Genomic DNA, 23,488 nt, shown 5'->3' on the forward strand with positions numbered 1-23,488 from the left:
TGGTGACTATAATAATTACTTACCTACCAGGCTTCTTCCTTTCATGAACAGTACACTGCAGGATTCTGTTGTGACTGGAAGATTGCAGGGAAAGTGGAGCAACCCTGTTGTCTTAAGTGCATGCACAGGGAAGGAGCTACAGTGGAGGCAGAGTAACTTGGTGACTCCACTACTATCCTTGAGGTCTTCCCCCAGCCACCCTTTTTAAAATCCATGGATCTTTGTATCTTTGAACTCTGCCCACTGTCTTATTTCTTTCTCCACGCCTACAATTCATATTAGAATACCCCTGCATCCTATAAAGCCTTTTGTAAAATATAAAATACCCAGTCTTTTCAATGGAACAATTAAAAAGGCAGTCTTCTAGCTCTTGTATAAATCTAGGATAGGCTCCATGATGAGGATAAGAATTATATCTATACTACTCATGCTATACAGTGGTCCCCCTTATCTGTGGGCAATATGTTCCAAGGCCCCAGTGGATAATGTTAATAATACCATACCTGATTACCCTAAGTCAGAACATATTTCTGTTTATGTCTTCTACCCACAAATTTAATGTCCATTCTATCTTAACTTATCATGGACTGTGGCCACAACTTTTGCAATTTGAGGAGTGACAGCAAAACTAGCATGAATTTCTTTTTTCTTCGTTACAACTTCAGAGATAGAAAATTTATTCTTACCATAAGTCACAGCAACCTTAGCATATTATTTTTTTTTCTTGCCTTAATAAGACAAGAACTTCATCATTTCACTTAAAGCGTTTTCAGCTCTTCTTTGGCATATTCAAATTGCCAGCATCACTACTCTTACACTTTGGGGCCATTATTAAGTCAAATAAGTATGAATTGAACACAAACACTGAAATACCACCACAGTTGATAGAATAATCGAGATGGCTACTGAGTGACTAGTAGCTGGGGAGCATCTGCAGGGTGGGAACACTGGACAATGGGATGATTTACATCCTGGGCGAGATGGCATGAGATTTCATCATGCTACTGAGGATGCTCAATTTCAAGCTTATGAATTATTTATTTCTGGAATTTTCCATTTACTATTTTCAATCTGTGGCTAACCACAGGTAACTGAAATTGTAGAAAGCAAATCCACGAATAAGGGAGAAAGTTTTATGTACAAGAATGTTCATGTTCTTTATAATTGTGAAAAATGAAAACAACTCAAAAGTCTAACAGTGGTTATTTAAAGTATTATATATGCTGTTCGTGGGTTGAATATTTAACAGAAAGTCTTTCTATTAATTTATCCCTCCAGCAGTTAAATCTCCATGGATCAGTAAAACCTACTTTATGTTAACCAAAGAATGACTTTTTGACATGTCTTAAATAGGATGACTGTAAATTATGGCTTTTAAATTGTCTATTATCTAATATTTTTATTATATTCCTAAGTAGAGAGAATCAAATTTTTAAAATCTATTATAAGAACAAAAAAATGAAGCTTATTCTTACATAACTTAGTATGATGTACATTCAGTAAATAGATAATATTTTTGTTTTATTCCAGAAAACAGCTCCTTGAACATGGTGAGGTAAAGCTTTCATTTTAATTTCCAGTAGACTTGCTAAATTCTAGTTCAAGACTTATTAAATCCTAGTTGAAGAACAATTCACAAAGGTATAACCATGCTGCTGATGCACCATCAGTAGTGCTGGAGTTGTTCATCGGTAATACATTTCTGCTGATGCTTCTCACTCCTTAATATGCTCTTAATTTTGAATAGTAACAAGAATTTGAAAGCCAGAAAGCTGATTTATGACCATGGAACATAATTGAATTGAATTACCTTCATTCATTCAGTCAGTCATTCATTCAACAATAACAAGCATTTTGTTCTAGCCTGCTGAGGCAAGCAGTATGGTCCCTCAGGACAAGCACTCGTGGCCCTCCAACAGGTGGCTGGCCGTCTGCGACCATATAGACCTGATGGTCAGCCAGCTATAAGTTCAGTGTTGAAGGATACAAAAGATAGTGTAGTAATGTTACTATTCTTAAATATGTGTAATTTTACAAAGGAGACATTAAACAAAACATTTTACATGATTCTGGCATACATAAGGAAAGATCAGTGTGGGCTGGAAATATGGTTTCCCCGGTAATCAAACTTTAAGTGGATCTTGAGGGAAAGGTCAAATTTATAAGACATGGCTATTGAATTTGAACTTAATAGGAATAGTGATACATGTAGAGTATTCCTTATTCAAAATGCTTTGGGCCAAAAATGTTTCGAGTTTTGGATTTTTTTCAAATTTTGGAATATTTAGATTATACTTAATGGTTGAGCATCCCTAATGTGAAAATCACAAAATCCAAAATGCTCCAAAAAGCATTTCCTTTGAGTGTGTACTTTGAGCATCATGTTGTAGTTTTTAGTAGTAGTATTTAATATTTTAAACTTAGATATTTAGTTTATTTAAACTTTTTGACACTCAAAAAGTTTCAGATTTTGGATTTCAGATTTTGGATTAGGAATGTCAATCTGCAACTGATATTTTTTGAATAGTTACTACATGCCATGTACTGTGCTGTTTAATTTTCATAATATTATTCCCATTTTGTAAATAAAGTATGTTATTTAGGTAGTACTAGCTGTTACAGAGATAAACACCAACATTTCAACAAATTAGTAGAAGTTTAATTCTTTGCTTACATAGAGTTAAAACCAAGAGTTCCTGATTAGCAGGTGGCTCTATGACAAGCAACAACTGAATTACTCAGACTCCTTCTATCTGTGGCCCTGGTATCTTCAACATGTGGCTTCCACAGTTGACATGTATGCCTATGTCAAGCCAGCAAAGGAGAAAGAACACAAAGCTCATGCACTGGAGCTTTTTTAGGAATAGGCCCGGAACAGGTGCACATAACTTCCTGCCCACAGCCAGAACTCAGGCCCATGGCCTCACCTAACTACCAAGGAAGCTGGAAATGTAGTCTAGCTATCTGTGAAAAAGAACAAAGAAATAGAGACTCAGAAAAATGAAATAGCTTACCTAAAATATCACACCTAATTTGTAGTAAGGCTTCAACTTGAACCAAAGGAGTTCAATTTTCCAAAGCTCTCAACAATTATTGTTTACTGTGTGCAAGGCATTGTTTTTAAACGATTTACATATATTGATAATTTTATCCTTACAACAACCTTTTGAGGTAGGTACTATAATTATTTATGTTCTAAAGATGAAGAAACTCTGGTATAGAAAAATAATTTGCCTAAGGTTACAAAGCTAAAATGAGCTTAGCTTTGAGGCAAGGAATATGAGCCCAGGCAGTTAAGCTGAAGAATTTAGGCTTTTAAGCACTCATTCCACAGGTACATAATTTAAATGACCTTTATGTAAATCAATCATGAAATGTAACATTACCCAATTTTGCTTATTAGTACATATTCATACTTTATATTTTAACATACTATGTCTAAAACCCACCTCTTTTTAGAAACAATATTCCTTAATTTTCTGTCTTTATTTCTCACCTTATTTTGCTACTTTCTCATTGTCTTTCACTTCTTCATTTGTCCTTATTTTGTATATTTTTTTCTACAACTTCTATGTACTTAATAGTTCAGTCTTCCTTATGTGCCTGCTATATATCAAGTCCTTACTTTAATGAATTTATAATATAGTGGGGGAAGATTAAAAAACACATAGATAATTATATGTACAAAGGTAAAAGTAGATACAAAACTAGTCTAGAAGAAGTGATTAAATCTATATGAAGGGGATGGGGTAGTTGGGGAAAGATTTTTTTAGAAATGACTTTAGAGGAGGAATAGGTCAAAAGGAATATCAAGGTCAAAAGATATGCATGTGCAAAGATGGCATAAGGTAATATATTCAGTGCTGCAAGCAAATGTGTTGATGATGTACAAAAAGCAAACAGTAGCAGAAATGAGACTGGAAAAGTAGGCAGGGTTCCAGCTATGGAGGCTTTGTACACAAGAATCTGGGCTTCATTCTGGACTTTATTATTAAGCAGAGATGGTAAGGTCATAGCTGAGTTTTTAGGTCTGTTGGCAGTAAAGCAGATGTTTTTTAAAAAAGGCAAACAGAAGTGAAGCTGACTAGCAGAAGGACAGTGACAGCAAATATCTTAACAGAGTATGTAAAACTGATGCACAGGCAGATTAGAAATTTAAATCTCTAAAAATAGAATGTATGGAAGGAAATTATAAATTACAGTACAGTGCCAATGTAGAGTTATATATCCTTATCCCACTCCCTCTTTGGACTCACTTGATTAATCTCTCCCACATGGCTTTGGGGACAGGGATTGTTTTCCCTTTAGGAAGGACCAGATGTGGAAGGAGCAATACAGAGGGTGCTGCTCACTGTGGCTGTGGTGTGATGACCAAAGGATGTACATTCCAGTGTATTTCAGGATTAGGGGAGGATTCGTTAGGATAATTTTATCATCAGAGTGTGAGTGTTAGATTGCTTGCTTCCTGCCAGTACTCTGGGCTGGGGACAGTCTGCATCCTTCAACTTGCTAAATAAAGCTCTAGGATATCACCTTACACTTATGATATTGATTATTAAAACTTGTTAAAAGATTCTGTTGTAATTTTTCCTAATTTGATATGTTTATATTTATTTTGTCAGATTAGTACCTTTTAACCAATTTTTTATGGCTTAGAAATTAGTGAAGACATACTAGTAATTCACAGGAAAGAGAAAGAAGGGAAAGAGAGTTAGGAACAATATTTACTGCCAAAATGTCATTGTCGCTATAAGGAATTAGTGTGAAGATAGGCTGTGGAAAGATAATATTGAGTGTATTTTCTGCCCAACTATTCTTTTGACCCACTCACATCTCATTTTGTCCATAACAGTCAGTCCTGTATCCGCCTTCACTTTTTTTTCTAATCCCTACAGTTCATTATATCATTTGATCAGTTTATATTTGACCCCTTATATTTTAAGTCAGTTAAGTCTGTGTTTTCTGTTACAAACAAGGTTTTTCTTGACTTACAGCTGAAGGGTTTTCTGTGACAAACAGCTGTGAAGGTATCTGAGTCAGTGTGGAGGTATTCTATTAAAGAAGTGAAATGATACAAAATTTAGAGAGAGAATTACTTTTTTTTGAGAAACTGATTGATTGATATGTGTTTGGAGGTATTTTAACTTCCATGTTAACAGCCTAATTGACCATGTTGATCAATAATTTACTTGGAGAGAAAGCATAATAGTTGTAAAGACACAGACTCAGGAGCAAGACTGGACTCAGATCCTAGTTTTCTACTTACTATGTAATCTTGGCTAAATTGCTTAATGTCGTTCTGGAAACAACAATAACAGTGCCTATTTCATATGGTTTCTAGGGATTAAATGAATTACACATAAGGTACTTAGAATAATGCCTCATATAAGCTAAGCACTGTGTAAATGTTCACCTGTGCAATTAGTGGGACTTCTGGACCAAGAGATCAGGAGGCTCCAGCTAGTATTCTGCCTTCTATTAACTGTGCCCGTGAAGGGGCATTTCTTTAGCTTGTTCACATGACATCTCTGAACTCTCATTGGAGGTAGTTTTTAAAGAATCAAACCTGCCATTTGGACTGCTCTTAGACATGTAATCCCCATTTTCTCTTCACTTGGTAGCTGCTACCCCACACTTTATCCTGTTGGATTCACTTATTCCAAAGACTATCGTGAACAGTTTCCTTCCTGCCTTGCTTCCAGCCTCTAAAAAATGTTGAGAGGATTTTCCTAATAATTTTTTACATGGAAAGAGGTACTGACAAGTTGATAATAGTGTACTTACAGTAGTGATTTTTATACTATACTGTCTGACTGTAGCCTTCCGTCCTCTACTTAGTTGCTAAAAAGAAATCTGTCTGATAGAACTATATGGTATGTCAGGAGCCTGAGAGCAGAGGATGGTTAGGAGCATTTGGAGAGAACAGAAAAACAAACATAAGTGATACCATTTGGAATAGCTGCTAGTCTGTCATCCAGCCACAAAAAACAAAAACAAACAAACAAAAAAATACAGAAAAGATAAGGAAATGGTAGAGCTTATTCAAGTCTCCATGTGAAAATAGAGTCCTTCTTTTAACCCTTAGATAACAGAAGAAAGTCAAGAAAAACTTTGGATTTAATTGTGATCATGTGAAAAGTTGTTGCTGAGGTAGAAGTGAATGGAATATGAGAGAAAATGACAGTGTCAATCTGTGGCATAAAATAGCCAAAGAAGGAATATTGGGAGAAATTAGATGTGTGGTTGCATTTATTAGATCATATCTATTATAGCCTATTTCTAGATGCCACATTTTAAGAAAATCTGTACAATCTATACTATGTCCAGAGAAGGGAAACCAGAATTGAGACAATACAGAACTAATAAGTGAAGTATTGTGAATATTTAGCCTAAAAATAGAAAGCTTTCTAAGGGGGAAGGTAGTAATAGTGCAGAGTCATAATTATAATATTTAAATAATAGAGAGCTTTCATGCATAAATGGGTTTAGACTAATTTTACACATTTCTGTGGAAGTGACAGAAACATAATGGTTTAGTTTGAGGAAAGATTTTCTAAAATTCACAGCTATCTATCCAGCATTGTAGTATATATTCCTATGACATATCCCTGTTTAGGAAATTGTGAATATCCAATTTATCAATTTATAGAATAGATGCCTATTTTGGAAAGGTGATTAAAGTAGGTGGACCATGTAAGTTACCAGTCTATGATTTAGTGGTTCTAAACAAGAGGACCTATTTGGGTTTGAAATATGATAGGTCTTTTTTATTCCCTCTCTGGTATGTCCCTGATTTTGTTTGATGAGTTTGACTAAAGAAAAATGAAGGATTGATTTTGAAATAAATGTTCCCCATTCTAATATTGTGTCTAAGAATTATGGGAAAAAAACTAATAAATTCTGTTTTTAAACATCTTTATTTTAAAAATGAAATAAAACAGCTTTGGGTAGAGGTTTTTTTTTTTTTTTTTTACCATTCTGCTTTAAATATAAATGTATTTCTGATTAAACTATCATATGGTTAACATTTTTTTAAATGCAGAAAAATGACCATTTAGAAATAAACTGTTAACTTTTTGGTATGTTTTCTTAACCTTTTCTGTCCCCTGTGAATCCCCTTGCATAATATACCTAGATGTTTTTCACATAATTAATATCATTCTGTACATATAGAGTTTTATACCCTCAGAACTTTTTCATGCCATTAAATAACATTCCAATATGTAATTATTAATGGCTATATACCAGTGGATATGCAGTAATTTCGTTACTATTCCTCTATATTAGCCACTTAGAATGTTTCCCACTTTTGCTATTCAAAATACAGTCCATGATCATCTTTGTAGAACATCTTTGTGTTTTGGTTATTCTCTTAAGTAAATTCCTAGAATAGAAATTTAAGCCAAAAGGATTGGCTCTTTTCTAGGCCTTTGGTAAACATTTTTAAATTATAGAAATTCATCAACTTATTATTTCAGTGTTTGTTTCATTGCATCTCTCTAACATTCAGTATTAGTTTAATATTTTTTAATTTGACAGATGAAAATATCTCACTATCTTTAATACTTAATTTGTTTTAAAGTGAGTTAGTACATAAATATTCAGTTGCCATTTACTTTTGTTGCATTATTTTTTCATATTCATTGTCATTTTTCTAGTGAAAAGTTGAAGAATGAATATATTATAAAATTTGTTTGAATACTTTACTCATTGTAACCCCACCTTGATCATAATAGGATATCCTACCAGTTAATACAAATATGTATATAATTCCACCACTTTAATCTAGTTTATGTTCTGCTGTGATTTCTGTTATTCACTGAATGACAAGTACCTTTGTGAAGCATTCATATGTTTCTGTCCCCAGGGATCGCATCTCACTTTGGGTAGGTCCTTGCTTAAATGTCACCTATCCTGTGGGCGCCCCACTGTGACGGTTTCCCCACCTTCTTACAGCACCTTGTATACTTTCTGGCTCCTTTCCTGCTCCAGTTTCTTACCCACTGCACTTATCACTTTCTAATATTATATAATGGTTTATTTATTTGCCATGTCTATGTATTGTCTGTCTCTCCTTACTGAATATACCAAAACATAAGTCTCACAAGGGCAGACATTGTTCTTCGTTGTATCCAAAGTACACAGACCAGTACCTGGAATATAGAGCGCATTCAGTTAACCTTGTTGAATGAATGAATAAATGTTAATAGATTTATTACTAAGTAGAATATCCTCATTCTAATGAATGTAATAGTTTTAATATATTTTATATTTATTAATTTAAAAATGTATAAAGTAAAAATGTCATTTTGTTTTATTTGTGTTTTATAGCTGGTTTTTCACACATTGCAGTTGTTAGCATTTACTGCCCTTGCCATTTTAATTATGAGGCTGAAGCTGTTTTTGACACCACATATGTGCATTATGGCTTCCTTGATGTGTTCTCGACGGGTAAGGAATTCATTCTTGTATAACTACACTGTGATAACTATAGCAGCTACAGCGTAGTTACCGTAGCTTTGCTGAGTAATGCAAAACAGAAAAACACTAAGTGTTTTTAACATAACTATTAATAAAATGATTTAAAATGTTAGTTCATGATTCACTATAGAGTAGAAAAAGCAATTTCAAGTAGTTTTGAAAATCATTTCTAGATTTTAACAGATATTTTTGTGACAAGTGATGAGGCACACTTTCCCCTCTCTCTGTTAAACATCCTATCCACATACATAATCCTTTGGAGCTCAGGTCTGTTGGAAGAGTCTTCTGCCTCCCCAGAACTACCCTCAATTACTTATCCAAGATGGGAGTAGATGCAGAGCAACTGTTGTGGTATGGTCCTGTTTGGCTGAGAGAATCCCTAAAAAACCCTGGGATTCTCCTCTATCTTACATACAAAATAGCTCGATAAATTAACTAGAATTTTGGGACTAAGGCACTTTTGGAAACACCTTATATAGTTTTGATTTATAAACATCAAAATATCATAGCATCCATTTTTCTGAGAGGAATATTTCTGACAATGCTAATAGGGTTCCCTCAGTTATTCAAGATTTCCATAAAAGGCAGCCAATGTTAAAGGATTTCATTCTAGGACTGCAACCTCCAGGCACAGACTAGCAGAAACCAGGCCTCACAGCAGGAGGCAAGTGAAGCCCCACCTGTACCCACAGCCGCTCCCCATCATTCCCATCACCCCCGGAGTGGCCCCTCCACACCTCCCCTGTCAGATCAGCCTGACATCAGACCCACATAGGTGTGTGAACTCCACTGCAAACTGCGCATGCAAGGGTTCCAGGTTGCGCTCTCTCCCCCCACCCCCCACCCTCCACCCCGGCCCTGCAGTCAGTGGAAAAACTCTTCCATGGAACAGGTCCCTGATGTCAAAAAGGTTGGGGACTGCTGTTTTAGGATGTTTCACAATCGTGAATTACTAATCTTAATCCCCGGTGATAAATCAATATTAGAAGGATCAGGTATTCCTTCCTTAATTCTTTTGAGTGGAGAGAAAGCTCCATTTTTACCTGAGTCCTGTAATTCCAGCATGCTCGTTTTTAAACAATGGGTGATGATAATTCTGTATATTTGTGTACTGATATCAAAGGATAATACATCTTGGTTTAAGTTGCAAGGTGACAATTTATTATAGACTCTATAGCACTCTTCATATAAGATTTATAAATAAATAATTTCTTTCATTTCAGCTCTTTGGCTGGCTTTTTTGCAGAGTTCGTTTTGAGAATGTTATCTTTGGCATTCTAACAGTGATGTCAGTACAAGGTTGTGCCAACCTCCATAATCAATGGAGCATAATAGGAGAATTTAATAATTTGCCTCAGGAAGAACTTATACAATGGATCAGATACAATACCAGACCAGGTATGTAGCTATTTATATGTGTAGTTCGTTTTACACACACACACACTCACAAACATACATATTTGTATATAATTATATAGTTATCACTTCATATATATGTGTCTGTGCTTATGTATATGTGTATATGATTTACAAATACAGTCTTTCGTACTCTCACAGACTTTGAGCATGCCTATTGCAATGATCACTCAATGAAACCCTTTCAAAAGGCAATTTTGTGTCCCCTTTAAACCTCTCCTAGATAACTGTCAAAAACTTTAACACCAAGGAATTAATGATTTTCTACAAGTTATGTGCTATAACTCTCAGCATTATTGTATTTTAACTGTAACAATGACAAATTGAAGAAATCTTTAAGAGCAAAATTTCACACCTTTTGGCAGGCCCCTGGAGAAGATAGTTTTGATTGTGGGGACTTACCCAGCACCCTTTCTATCACTTTAGTCAGTGCTGTCTCCTCTGACTCTGTAAAACCAGCCATGTGGAAAAGAGTTAAAATCTTAGATATTATATTTTGTTTACTAAATCATCTCAAAGGGATGAGTATACAACCTATTTTGAAATACTCCAAACTATTATTTTTAGCATATCTTCTTTTCTTGCTATCTTTATTCAGAATTACCTCAAGCAAATAGATATTTCATTTTTAAATACCTTTGAGGAAATACATATATTCTACAATATTTTCTATAACTAAATGTATAATCTTATCTGAGACTATTTTTCATATTTGGCAACTTTCTCTGGCACAAATTATTCACTGTGGTTTATATAAATTTTCCTGTGCCTCCTTGAGTTGGTTTCCTTTTATCTCTTATTTAATAGTCACTATTTTACCATCATTAAGGTAAATCTTCATAAGCTTCAACTCAGATATTTCATCTGTAGTTTCAAAGGGTATGGGTGATAGTGCCTTGTTAAACTGCCAAACCATTTTAATTAGAAATTTTAAATTAATCCCCAACTGACTTTACCTGTAGGAGCTCAAGATAGGCATTCCCTTTCTTTTCCCTTGCCCCTCCCCAGTTATAGTTGTTTTCCCCAAGCTTTTAAAGATACCTACTCTTTTAATCTTTTCTTGTGTCTTTCTTTGTTCCAGTGTTTGTCTTGGGTTCCTAGCATACAAAGCCAATGTTTAGCAACTTACTCTTCTGAGATAAACCCACAAACCCCTATCTCATTTTTAGCTGCCTCTTCTTTGATCTTCTTTTCAATCTGTTTTATTCTTTTTTTTAATTCTTTTTGGTATGAGTTCTCTCATGGTTACCACATATTTATTAAAAGCTGCATGAAGTTTTAAGGTATGGGATGGACTAGTGACTACATTCAGGTCTACCATGTAAAGTTTTATAGTTTGTGTATTGCACAAAGATAATCAGTTGAGAGGACAGATGGGAGCTGAAATCTAGCCTATGGTCCATTTATCAAACCCTGGACTAGTGGGGCTCTGTCAAGTCAGAGGGGCTGCCGTTTTCTAATCCATACAGTAATCTAAATGGAAACTTCAGTACATTGGTAGGAAAACATGTTGTTTCCTATTCCCTGTTGTGATCATTTACCTCACTGCCAAAACAAAAGAAAGTGGGGAGGGGGGTGTTTTTCCCTCTCTCTCTGCCATAGATGGTATCTTCTTAGTGGTTCCAGCTTTTGCTGAATAGGCATTCCTAGATTCTTCTGGATGACCCTGATCCTGGGTTTTTGGATACCTCTTGCCCAGAATTTTTGAAGCTTAGCACTGTTGACACAGGGAGCTCTCCTGTGCATTGCAGGATATTCCTGGAGTCTACCTACCAAATGCCAATAGCATCTCCTCACCCCATGCCCCAGTGTGACAATCAAAAATGTCTCCAGAAGTTGATAGTGTCCCCTGGGGAGCAAACTCACCCCTGGTTGAGAACTTCTGTAGCCTAACAGCTGTCATTATTAATTATTGAATCTTGCAATAATAAATACACATTCCTTCGTCAGTTAACTTACAAATATTCAAATTTAAGGCTTATAAAGAGATTTTCATTCAAAGTTATGTTTAGAATGTTTAGTTATATTTGAAAGTAAACATTCAGTTGTTTACAGCAGATCCGAATAACATTTTTTTTTCTGCTGTCATAATTTATTTCAATTTTAATTTGAAACATTTCACTATTTCATTTTAATATTTTCTTTTCTTTTTTTTAGCGTATTATGGGGGTACAAGTGTTAAGGTTACATATATTGCCCATGCCCCCTCCCCCCTTGAGTAAGAGCTTCAAGCGTGTCCATCCCCCAAATGTTGCACATCTTACTCGTTGTGGTTGTATATACCCATCCCCTCCTCCCCCCTCCCGACACCCGATAAATGTTACTCCTATATGTCCACTTATGTGTTGATCCTTTAATACCAATTTGCTGGTGAGTACATGTGGTGCTTGTTTTTCCATTCTTGAGATATTTCACTTAGTAGAATGGGTTCCAGCTGTATTCAGGAATATACAAGAGGTGCTATATCACCATTGTTTCTTAAAGCTGAGTAGTATTCCATGGCATACCATATACCATATTTTATTAATCCACTCATGAATTGATGGGCACTTGGGTTGTTTCCACATCTTTGCAGTTGTGAATTGTGCTGCTATAAACATTCGCGTACAGGTGTCTTTTTCATAAAGTGACTTTTGATCTTTTGAGTAGATGCCCAGTAGTGGAATTGCTGGACCAAATAAATGGTAGATCTATTTGTATCGCTTTGAGGTATCTGCATATTGCTTTCCACAGAAATTGAACTAGTTTGCAGTCCCACCAGCAGTGTAGGAGTGTTCCTCTCTCTCCACATCCACGCCAGCATTTGTTGTTTGGGGACTTTGATAAAGGCCATTCTTACCAGAGTTAAGTGATATCTCATTGTGGTTTTGATTTGCATTTCCCTGATGACTAGAGTTATTTTTATTATTGATTTTTTTTGTGCTGATTAAAAATGATAATAACCTTCATAATTATATAATCATTTATTATACAAGAGTGCCAGGAAGTAAGCATTTGGTCTTTTAAGAGATGAAACTGAAGCCAGATAATAGATTTTGGTGTAGCTCTAGTCAGAACCAAATTTATACATGCTATTATTCCAAAAAGTACTACTAGCAAGCATAAAATGATGGAATATATAAATAGTATAAAGTCAAGTGGAAACTAAGAGAACTTAATTATGAATCTTTAAAGGTGGCATGAGGGAAGAAAACAATGTTTTTGTCTGGCACCTCCACAGGACTACAGTTCATAATCTGCAAAAATTATTTGAAAGATGTACTATGAGGCTTACCCTTTATAGCAGTCTCTCAGTTCTAGCATTTTAAATTATTGGGACAAGATATGAAATTTTACATTCTTTATAGCCCTCTGTGTCTCTCTGCAGTCCTGGCCCTTAGAATAGTACTCTTTCCTGGCAGGAAGCTGTAGTAATGTGGCTAAGAAATTTCCCAACTGTGTAGTCTTGGACAAGCCACTTTAACTTCGCTGTCTCTGCAGTTGCATCCTTATCTACAAAATAAGAACAGAGAACATGCATCTTAGAGTTGTTGTGCAAATTAAGTTGTTTAATCCTTGTAAAAAATAATGAGCACAGTTTCTAGCACCAAGATAACATTTAACAGAAGTTAGCTGTTATTACAGTAGACAGTGAATGTAGACAAAGAATGATGTCAATGGTTATTTAACCACTTCAGTACAAGCATCAACTATAGTCGATAGCCACAGATGAATGTGCACAGCCGAGCATCGAGTTTAGCCAACAGCCGTGATACGAAGGTGCACAGCCAAGCGTTGACTTTAGCCAACAACCGTGATATGACTTTTTTAATTTTTCATTTATCAAAATAAAATTGTGAACATTTAAAAATAATGTAATAAAAACATATTTGTATATGTTACCTATTCTCATTTACATTACAAGTAAAGCTTCCTGTAAAGTAAAACAAGCTTTCAGTGCTTTAAAGCTTTCCTCATCATACAAGAGCAAAACGGATTCGTCGTCAATGCACAGCACAAACTATCTTGTGGACTATGAGTGCCGGCTGTGGGCAAGGTTTCATGGCTGTGAGCGCCATACCGAAGTGGTTAAATATGCTTCATCTTTCTTAATTTGGGTTCAAATATTATAAATAAGTTTAACTTTTGGTTTTCTCGAAAACATTTTATTAAAGAGTATAATTGTGTTTTTTAGATGCTGTTTTCGCAGGTGCCATGCCTACTATGGCAAGTGTCAAGCTGTCTACACTTCATCCCATTGTGAATCACCCACATTACGAAGATGCAGACTTGAGGTTGGCAACCGATTGAATATATTCAACCAGACTCACTTCCTACTTACTGCTCATTCTTAGGAATTGGGAAGAATCTACACACACACACACACACACACACATTCTCATCCAAATATTTGTGCTGAAAGTTAAAAAAAATTATAATAACCACCCAGAAATGACAATATGTACCTGTTGCCTCTGAATCAGGCTTAATAAACTTCTGAAAACTTAAAAAAGCAAAATCAGTTTTTCTTAAAAATGAAAAACATGTCACATATTTATGGCTTGTACATGTGTGTGTGTGTATTTCAGTAAAATTCCTAAGTAGTAGGGAGAGGCGGTAGGATGGGTTTGGTTCTTAGCCATAGTTTGGCAACCCCTGCTCTGGACCACAAGCCCCTCTCTAGTTTCAGAAACCATTTCTAGATTTTATTGGTGGCCAAAATCTACCCTTTTTTAATAGGTAGAAAAAAGTACATGAGATTTTCCTTTTTTTTCCTTTTCTTTTTATTTCAGCATATTATGGGGGTACAAATGTTAAGGTCATGTATGTTCCCCTTTTCCCCCTCCCACCTCGAGTCAGAGCTTTAAGCATGACCATCCCCCAGAAGGTGTGTATCACACCCATTATGTATATGTATACCCATCTTTTTCTCCCCCCTCCCACCTGCCGGACACCCGATAAATGTTATCCTATATGTCCACTTAGGTGTTGAGATTTTCTACTTTACATGCTTTTATGAAAATTTAGGGTATTTTGCTAGTTGATTATGAGAACTCTAGCTAGTTTCCATTGAGGTCTAAAATTTTGTTTACCTTAAATGGAAGGTTATAAAAATTATTTTGATCATTCTAGTAATTGTAAGGGTAATCTTTTCCTTTTAATAGACTTTTGGCCTATTATTGGAGGTAATTTTTTTTATTTATTTTAAGTTTTATGTCTGGCTCTGCTGATTAGGCATCCCATATGCTTGAAATTTTAAGTAATATCTAATGCATAAGTGGCAGTTTGTTCAGGATTTCATGAGAACTCCCACTTAGAGCCAGATTATCTGTTGTACCTCCCTATTTCTCAAGATTTTGTTGAGGTGCTTTTTCTACTTATTCTGATACCGAGAGGCCCATCGTCTAAATGTTCTACTTGATACATTCAGTTTCAATTCATGTGTTTCTTACAACTTCTGTAGATGAAATTATCTATTGAAATTTATGTTTTTACTACGTTCAGTCTCTATCAGAATATATTCCATAATAATTTTGTGAATTATATGATGAAATCTTTATATCTTGAGCTGCTACCCAGTACAACTAGGCTAGTTTATACACTAACAAGCAATATTGCAAAATTAAAATGGCTCTAAGTTTTAGCACATTCAAAATATAAGTAGGAATGTGGACCTGCTATCCCCAAAATAATTTATGCTATTTTGGGTCATATATATCAATGTTCCTTATAGTGAGTACTGAGATTTTAATTTGCTAGTAAGATTTCTTTAGTCTACTTTATTATAATTTATTTTAAAATCTTTTAACCTGTTGTTTAAATTTAAAGGGCCCGGACAAAAATAGTTTATTCTGCATATAGTCGAAAATCCCCAAAAGAAGTAAGAGATAAATTGTTGGAGTTACATGTGCATTATTATGTTTTAGAAGAGGCATGGTGTGTTGTAAGAACTAAGTGAGTATTAATCCTATGCTATATGATATGTTATATTTTTAAGCAATAGATGTTTTACTTTATTACTGTAGTTTTGATTCTTTCAGAATTTTTTTATTTTAAATAAATTCTATTAAAATATTATCCTAGCATTTTAGTTAAAATGATTTCATCTAGAGAAGTAAAATTATACTATCTTTTAGGTAGAACCTAATTCCAAAAAAATTATAGTACATTTTATATAGTATATAGTATATAGCCTGAGTTTTTAATTCAACATCTTAAATTTAGCTTTTTTCACAATTTTTCAAATATTTATGACAGTTTTTATTAGATGTCTGAAATACTGATTTGAATTTATAACAAAGTAAGATATTAGCTTTCTGTTACAACAGCTGAATTATATTGGAGGAGTAAGACTTAAGAGAAATAAGATAAAGATATTTCTAATAAAAATGTTAAATTTCTAAACTTTGAATCTCTAACAATCATAAAATTCTAAGATGTTTAATGGATCTTTTGAGGCCTTTGTTTAGACTCCTAAGCAGATATATCAGATGCTGCACATTAACAGGGGATTCAGGCAAGTTAATTGCCTACTATAACAACAACAACAAATTGACAATCAAAAGAGCAGAATAGATTCTACAGTTGCTACATTGTATTATCTACATTATCCATTTTTCAACCAGAAATTGTCAGACCTACAAAATAAAAATAGGAAAGTGTGAAAAATACTCTGAAAAATAGAAGTTAGTAGAAACTGATTCAAGTAGACACAGATGTTAGATTTAGCAGCAAAGACACTATTATAAATATATTCAATGGATTAAGAAAAATATGTTCAAAGAATTAAAAGAAACATAGTATCAATGAGTCAAGAGATACAGAATCTCAATGGAGAAATAGAAATATCCCCATCCATGGAAATTCTAGAGCTAAAAAGCCTAATAAATGAAGTGAAAATTCTTTCAATGTACTCAACAACAAATTTAAAATGAAAACAGAAAATTCAGTGAATTTAAAGATAAAACAAGAAAAAGTATCTAGTCAAAAAATCAGAGACCAAAAAGATTGAATAAAAATAGCCAAAGCAGCATGGACCTATGTAGCATCATCAAGTAGTTCAACACATGAATAATTTTAGTACTAGACAGGATGAAAGAAAAAAGTGACAGAAAAAATACTTGAAGAAATGTTGGCCAAAAATTTCTTAAGTTTGGTAAAAGCCATTAATTTAAAGATCCACTAAGCTCAACAAATCCAATTAGGATAAACCCAAAGAAAACCACAGCAAGGCATATCATAGTCAAACTGGTGAAAGCAAAGATAAAGAGAAAACCTTGAAAATAACAAGAGAAAAAAATGATATACTATATAAACATCTGACGTCCCATCAGAAATAATGGAAATCAACAGACATAGGGATGAAATTCAAAATGCTAAAGGAAAAAAATCAAGAATTCTATATTTAGTGAACTTGTCTTTTTATATTTTTTTATTTTTTTTTCATTGTTTTTTATTTCGGCATATTATGGGGGTACAGATTTTAAGGTTTCAATAAATGCCCTTTCCCCCCTCCCCCCACAAGTCTGATTTTCCAGCATGACCATCCCTCAGATGGTGGACATGTCACTCATTATGTATGTATATACCCGCCCCCCTCTCCCCTCCCCCCTCCCCAGTACCCTATTACTGTAGTACCTATGTGTCCACTTAGGTGCTACTCAGTTAATACCAGTTTGCTGGTGAGTATATGTGGTGCTTGTTTTTCCATTCTTGGGATAGTTCACTTAGTAGTATGGGTTCCAGCTCTAACCAGGAAAATATAAGATGTGCTATATCACCATTGTTTCTTAGAGCTGAATAGTACTCCATGGTATGAAGTTGTCTTTTTGAAATGAAGGTCAATAAAGACATTTTGTGATCAACAAAATCAAAGATAACTTGTTACTAACAGACCTATACTTCAAGATGAACTGAAAGTCCTATAGCTAATGATAAATGATACCAGATAATAACTCAGATATACAGGAAATACTGAAATGTACTGGAAATGCTAAATGTGTGGATATTAATCACTATATATTTTCTTCTCTGGAAATCTTTAAAAGATGTATAAAGCAAAGATAATAGTATTATATTTTTGAGTTTACATTATATATTAATTATATATACATGCCAATAATAGCACAAAAATGGAATATAAATGGAAATAAAATATATGATTTACTGGAGATAATTCAATTTTAATGCTGAGTCAATTGTGATATGTTCAAGATGTCTTTTGTCATCCCTAGAGCAACCACTTAAAAAAAAAGCAAAACAAACAAAAAAAAGCCTAATGAGCCAATAGATGAATTGAATGATATACTAAAAATCTTTTGTTTACTATAAAAGAAGACAAAAAAGAGAAACAGAATCAAAAAAGAAATGAAACAAATTAAAAAAAAAGCATAATGACCTGAATGAGCCTGGAAGTCATTATGTTAAGTGAAATAATTCAGGCACAGAAAGATAAATACTGTGTGTTCTCACTCATATGTGGGAGCTAAAAAAAAAAACTTGAGTTTGTAGAAGTAGAGGGTAGAGAATTATGGTTATTAGAGCAGGGAAGGGGAACAGGGAGGTCAGGATAGGAAGAAGTTGGTTAATGGGTACAAAATTACAGCTAGGTAGGAGGAATAAGTTGTAGAGTTCTATAGCACTGTAGGATAAATATATTAATAGTTAATAATTTATTGTATGTGTTCAAAAAACTAAAGTACAGGATTTTGAATTTTCCTGACACAAAGAAATGATAAGTGTTTGAAGTGATGAATATCCTAATTACCCTAATATGTACAACTTTTATGTGTCAACTAAAAAGAAATGGAAAAAAGTAAAAATGTAACTAACATAAGATCCAACAATTGTACTCCTGGCCATTTATCCCAGAAAAATGAAAAGTGACGTTCACACAGAATTCTGCAGACAAATGTCTACAGCAGCTTTGTCTATAATATCTCAAACCTGAAACAACTCAGATGTTTTTCGTGAGGTGAATGGTTGATGATACATTATAGTTAATGGTTAATGATGATACATTATGCTACTTAGCAATAAAAAGGATCAAACTATTGTTACACATAAGAACCTGGATGAATCTCCAGAGAATTATTTGAATGAAAAAAATGATAACCCGCAAAGGTTACATCTATCAAGTGACAAATTTATAGAAATGGAGAATGATTAGTGGTTGCTAGGGGTTAAGGCGGGATGGGAATATGAGGAAAGTGGGTGTGGCTACACAAGGGCAACAGGTAAGAGATTCTTGTGTAATAGAAATGTTCTGTATCTCAATTCTATCTATGTAAATAACCTCAAAGTGATATTAGACAAAAATTCAAGATATTACCATTGAAGGAAACTATCTAAAAAGTATACAAGATCTCTTTGTATTGTTTCTTACTTCATGTAGATCTCCAAATGTCTCAAAAAATTTTTAAAAAGGGCATAATAGCAAGCCCAAATCAAACCACATCAGTAATTACAAATGTAAATAGAGACTAAATGCTCCAAACAAAAGACAGAGATTGGCAGACTGAATACAAAATGAAAACCCAACTATGGGCTGCCTATAAGAGATGCATTTTAAATACAAATATATGTACTGATTGAAGGAAAAAAAATTGAAAATATATACCATATGAGTAAACACATGAAAGATGAAGTGAATATATATTAATGTCAGATAAAGTAGATGTTAAGACAAGGAGTAATACTAGAGACAAAGAATGACATTTTATTACATAATGCTAAATAGTTCGATATAGCAGGAAGATATGATAATTTGAATGTGTATGAACTTAAAAGAGAATTACAAAATATATGAAGCAAAAATTGACAGAACTTAAAAGTAAAAATAGACCAACAATTATAACTGGAGATTTCAATAATTCTCTCAGTAAATGATACAAAAAAATCATAGAAGATTGGCAACAGTATAAAACATTGGAACAATACTATGAACCAACATAACCCAAATGAAATTTATATAAAGCTCTGCCCCAAAACAACAGATACATATACTTTTCATTCTTTTCTAGTGCCAATGCAACATGTACAATAAGCTATAATACAAATCTCAATACATTTAAAACTATTAAAATCATACAGACTGTATTTTCTGACAAAATGGAATTGAATTTGAAATCAACAGAAAGCTATGTGAAAAATGCCCAAATAATTGGAAATTAAACAATATGCTCTTAACCTCCCACAAGAAAAATTAGAAAATATTTGAACTGAATGAACTTGAAACTATAGCATATCAAAATTTGTGGGATATGACCAAAGTAGTACTTAGAAAGAAATTTATAGCTTTGTTTATATTAGAAGACAAGATATTAAATCAGTTATCTAAGCTTTCACCTTAAAAAGGTAGTAAAAAGAAAAAAAAGTAAACCCAAACTAAATAGAAGGCAGGATATTACAGAGTGGTCATCCATTGTAGAAAACAGGAAAACAAGAAATCAATGAAAAGAAAAGCTGGTTATTTGAAAAGATTAATAAAATTGATGACCCTCTAATTTGATCAATCAATAAAAAAGGAGGAAATGCATGAAATATCAATATCAGGAATACAAGAAGGAATCATACAGACATTAGAACAAGGTAATATTACAAATAAATTTTCAGCAATAAATATGACAGCTTAGTGGAAATGGAGCAATTTCTTAAACTATCAAAACTACCCCCGAAATAGAATATTTTAGTACTTATTAAATGAATTCAAAATTAAATCTTTCCCACAAAGAATGTTTCAGAAAGCCCAGATATTTCAATAATGAATTCTGTCAAACATTTAATAAATAATACTAACCCTATACAAAATCTTAGAGAAAATAGAGCAAGCAGTATCATTTCCTCACTCATTTGCTTAGACATATGTTTCCCTGATACTACAGAAAAGATTTCACAAGAAAACTACAGATAGTTATCTCTTGTAAACATAAATGAAAAATCCTTAACACTTAGTAAATTGAGTTCAGCAATACTTAAAAAGAATAATCTATAAGACCAGTGGGTTTTATCTCAGGAATATAAAAATGGTTTAAATTTAACATATTAGTTTTATAAAGAGAAAATCTATGTGATCATCTCAATAGGTATGGAAACAGCATTTGATAAAATTAAGTACCCTTTCATGGTAAAACTCTCAGCAAATGGGAAATAGAAGGAAACTTATTCAATGTGATAAATCATGTCAACAATAAGCCTACAACTGATAATCGTGCTTAATGATGAAGGACTGAATGTTTTCTCCCAATGATTGGGATGAAAGCAATGATATCTTTTCTCTCCATTTCTATAAAATATTGTACAGAAGACATAACCAATATAGTCAATCAAGAAAAAAGAAAGAAAAGGCATGGAGATTAAAAGGAAAGATAAAAAACTGGATTTATTTGTAGTTAACATTTTTATGTAAAAGCTGATAAACGAATAAGCATATCAGTATCACAGGAAAAAAAATCAATATTTGAAAATCAATTGTATTTCCATATAAGCAATGAAAAAAATGAAAAATGAATTAAAAATCAACTCCATTTATATTATCATCGAAAATTTATTAGGAATACATTTCCTGAAACCTGAACAAAACTTGTACACCAAAAACTATAGAACATTGTTGAAAAATTCAATTCCTTGATTGAAATAGCATTTGGCAGTTCTCCCAAAATTGGTCTATTGGTACAATACAATTCCAATCAGTATCCCAGTAGGCTTGTTGAAAATGACCAGTTGATTCTGGTCCATTTATATGGAAATACAAAGGACCTAGAATGGCCAAACAATTTTACAGAACAATAGCAAAAGATGTTAAGACTTATGATAAAGCTATAGTAAACAAGACAGGTGATATCGCCATAAAGATGGATAACTAGAACAAAAACAACACTTCAAAATACACACATACTTACATGTTCTGTTGATTCTCAACAAAAACACCAAGGTACTTATTGGAGAAAGTAAAATTTTTTTTAACAAAATGCACTAAAACAATTACACTTCATATGCAGGCATATACAAAAAAAAAAAACCCTTACCTCAAACCTGTCCATTTTTTTAAGTGGGCAATAGACCTAAACAGAAGAGCTAAAACTGTGAAATAACTAGGAGAAAAAGTCCTAGAAATTCCTTGTGATCTCCTGGAGTTTGGGGATACTGAGAAAGTTAGGGTTAGCAGGACAAAAGACTACAGAGAGCAGACCATCACAGAGAAAGAACTCCAGAGATCTGTGAGTTTCCCTTTTGAGTATTTAGTAAAGTAATTATCAGTCCATGCATCTGAGGGAACTAAGGCTATGGAAAGAATCAAGATGATTAATGAGAGAAGCTTTGGCACTCTCACAGACTAGCAAACCTCATATTTCATGGTGCATTGGGTACTAAGAAGTACTAAGAGGGGCCTCAGTGGTGGAGAGTAATTAGCCACTGATTATACATTTCTCTGGTCCCACTTAACAAATCTTAAAAGCAAGACCCAAAAGGACCAAGTAAATTAACTACATCATAGAACAAAGCTCTAGAATATTTACAAGAACACAGAATTGTCCAGTAACAAACAGTAAGATTCATAATGTCTGTTATTCATTCAATGATTATCAGTTAAAAATAGCAGGGAAATAGCTCCATAATGTGGAGAAAAGTCAACCAATCAAAAGCAAACCAGAACTGGAACAGATGTTAGAATTATCAGACAAGAACATTAAAACAATTAAAGTAACTACATTCCATATAATCAAAAAGTTAAGTAGGAACATGGAAGACATATAAAAGACCCAAATTTAACATCTAATGAGGAAAATTTTTCAGTCTGAGATGAACAATACACTGGATAGAAGTAATGACAGATTAGATGTGGAAGAAGAAAAGATTGATGAACTTGAAGATGTAGCAATGGCAACTGCGTAAAATGAAATATATAGAGAAAGAAGAAAAATATGTATTCATAGACCATCAATGATCTACAGGACTTCAAGTGATTTGATATATATATATAATTGGAGTCCCCATAATGGGGGACATAAAATATTTGAAGTAATAATTGTGTAAATTTTTCCAAAGTTCATGAAAACTATACCCATAAATCCAAAAAGGTTACAAACCCCAAAGAAAAACATGAAGAAAACTACACCAATAAATATCATAATTAAGTTTCTCAAAACAACTTTGTCACTACAGTATCTAAAGAAATTAAAAGGATAATTAGGGAATATTATGAACAACTTTACTCCACAAAGCAAGACAAAATAGATGAAAATGGACAAATTTCTTGAAAGATGCAAACGACTAAAGCTCACGTAAGAAGAAATAGAACATGGTATATCTAATATGAATGATCTATATCTTATAATAAATTTGAATTTATAGTAAAAAACATTCTTCTCACAAAGAAAACTTTAGGGTAGATAATCTTTACTGGAAATAACTCTAATTTCACAAGCTATTCCAGAAAATTAAAAAGGAGGGATTACTTTCCAATATGTTCTATGAGGCCAGCATTATCCTGATACCAACACGATAAAAGGAAACAGACCAGAATTTCTCATGAACATATATGTAAAATTTCTATATAAAATTATAGCAAACAAATCCAGCAGTATATTTTTAAAAAGAGAGGGCATCATAT

At 33.4% G+C, this 23,488-nt stretch overlaps 1 protein-coding gene across 1 annotated transcript in view; it reads left to right on the top strand.

Annotated features, from left to right (window-relative positions):
* Positions 1-23,488, top strand: part of DPY19L2 (dpy-19 like 2) — a 119,818-nt gene that overhangs the window by 90,849 nt on the left and 5,481 nt on the right. The window contains exons 17-21 of the mRNA XM_012777557.2: positions 1,531-1,555; positions 8,332-8,451; positions 9,705-9,879; positions 14,072-14,171; positions 15,706-15,831. Coding sequence (XP_012633011.1) covers positions 1,531-1,555; positions 8,332-8,451; positions 9,705-9,879; positions 14,072-14,171; positions 15,706-15,831 — 546 coding nt within the window. The remainder of the gene's footprint in view (positions 1-1,530; positions 1,556-8,331; positions 8,452-9,704; positions 9,880-14,071; positions 14,172-15,705; positions 15,832-23,488) is intronic.

This window comes from Microcebus murinus, chromosome 9, assembly GCF_040939455.1.
Source record: "Microcebus murinus isolate Inina chromosome 9, M.murinus_Inina_mat1.0, whole genome shotgun sequence".
NCBI classification, from domain to species: domain Eukaryota; kingdom Metazoa; phylum Chordata; class Mammalia; order Primates; family Cheirogaleidae; genus Microcebus; species Microcebus murinus.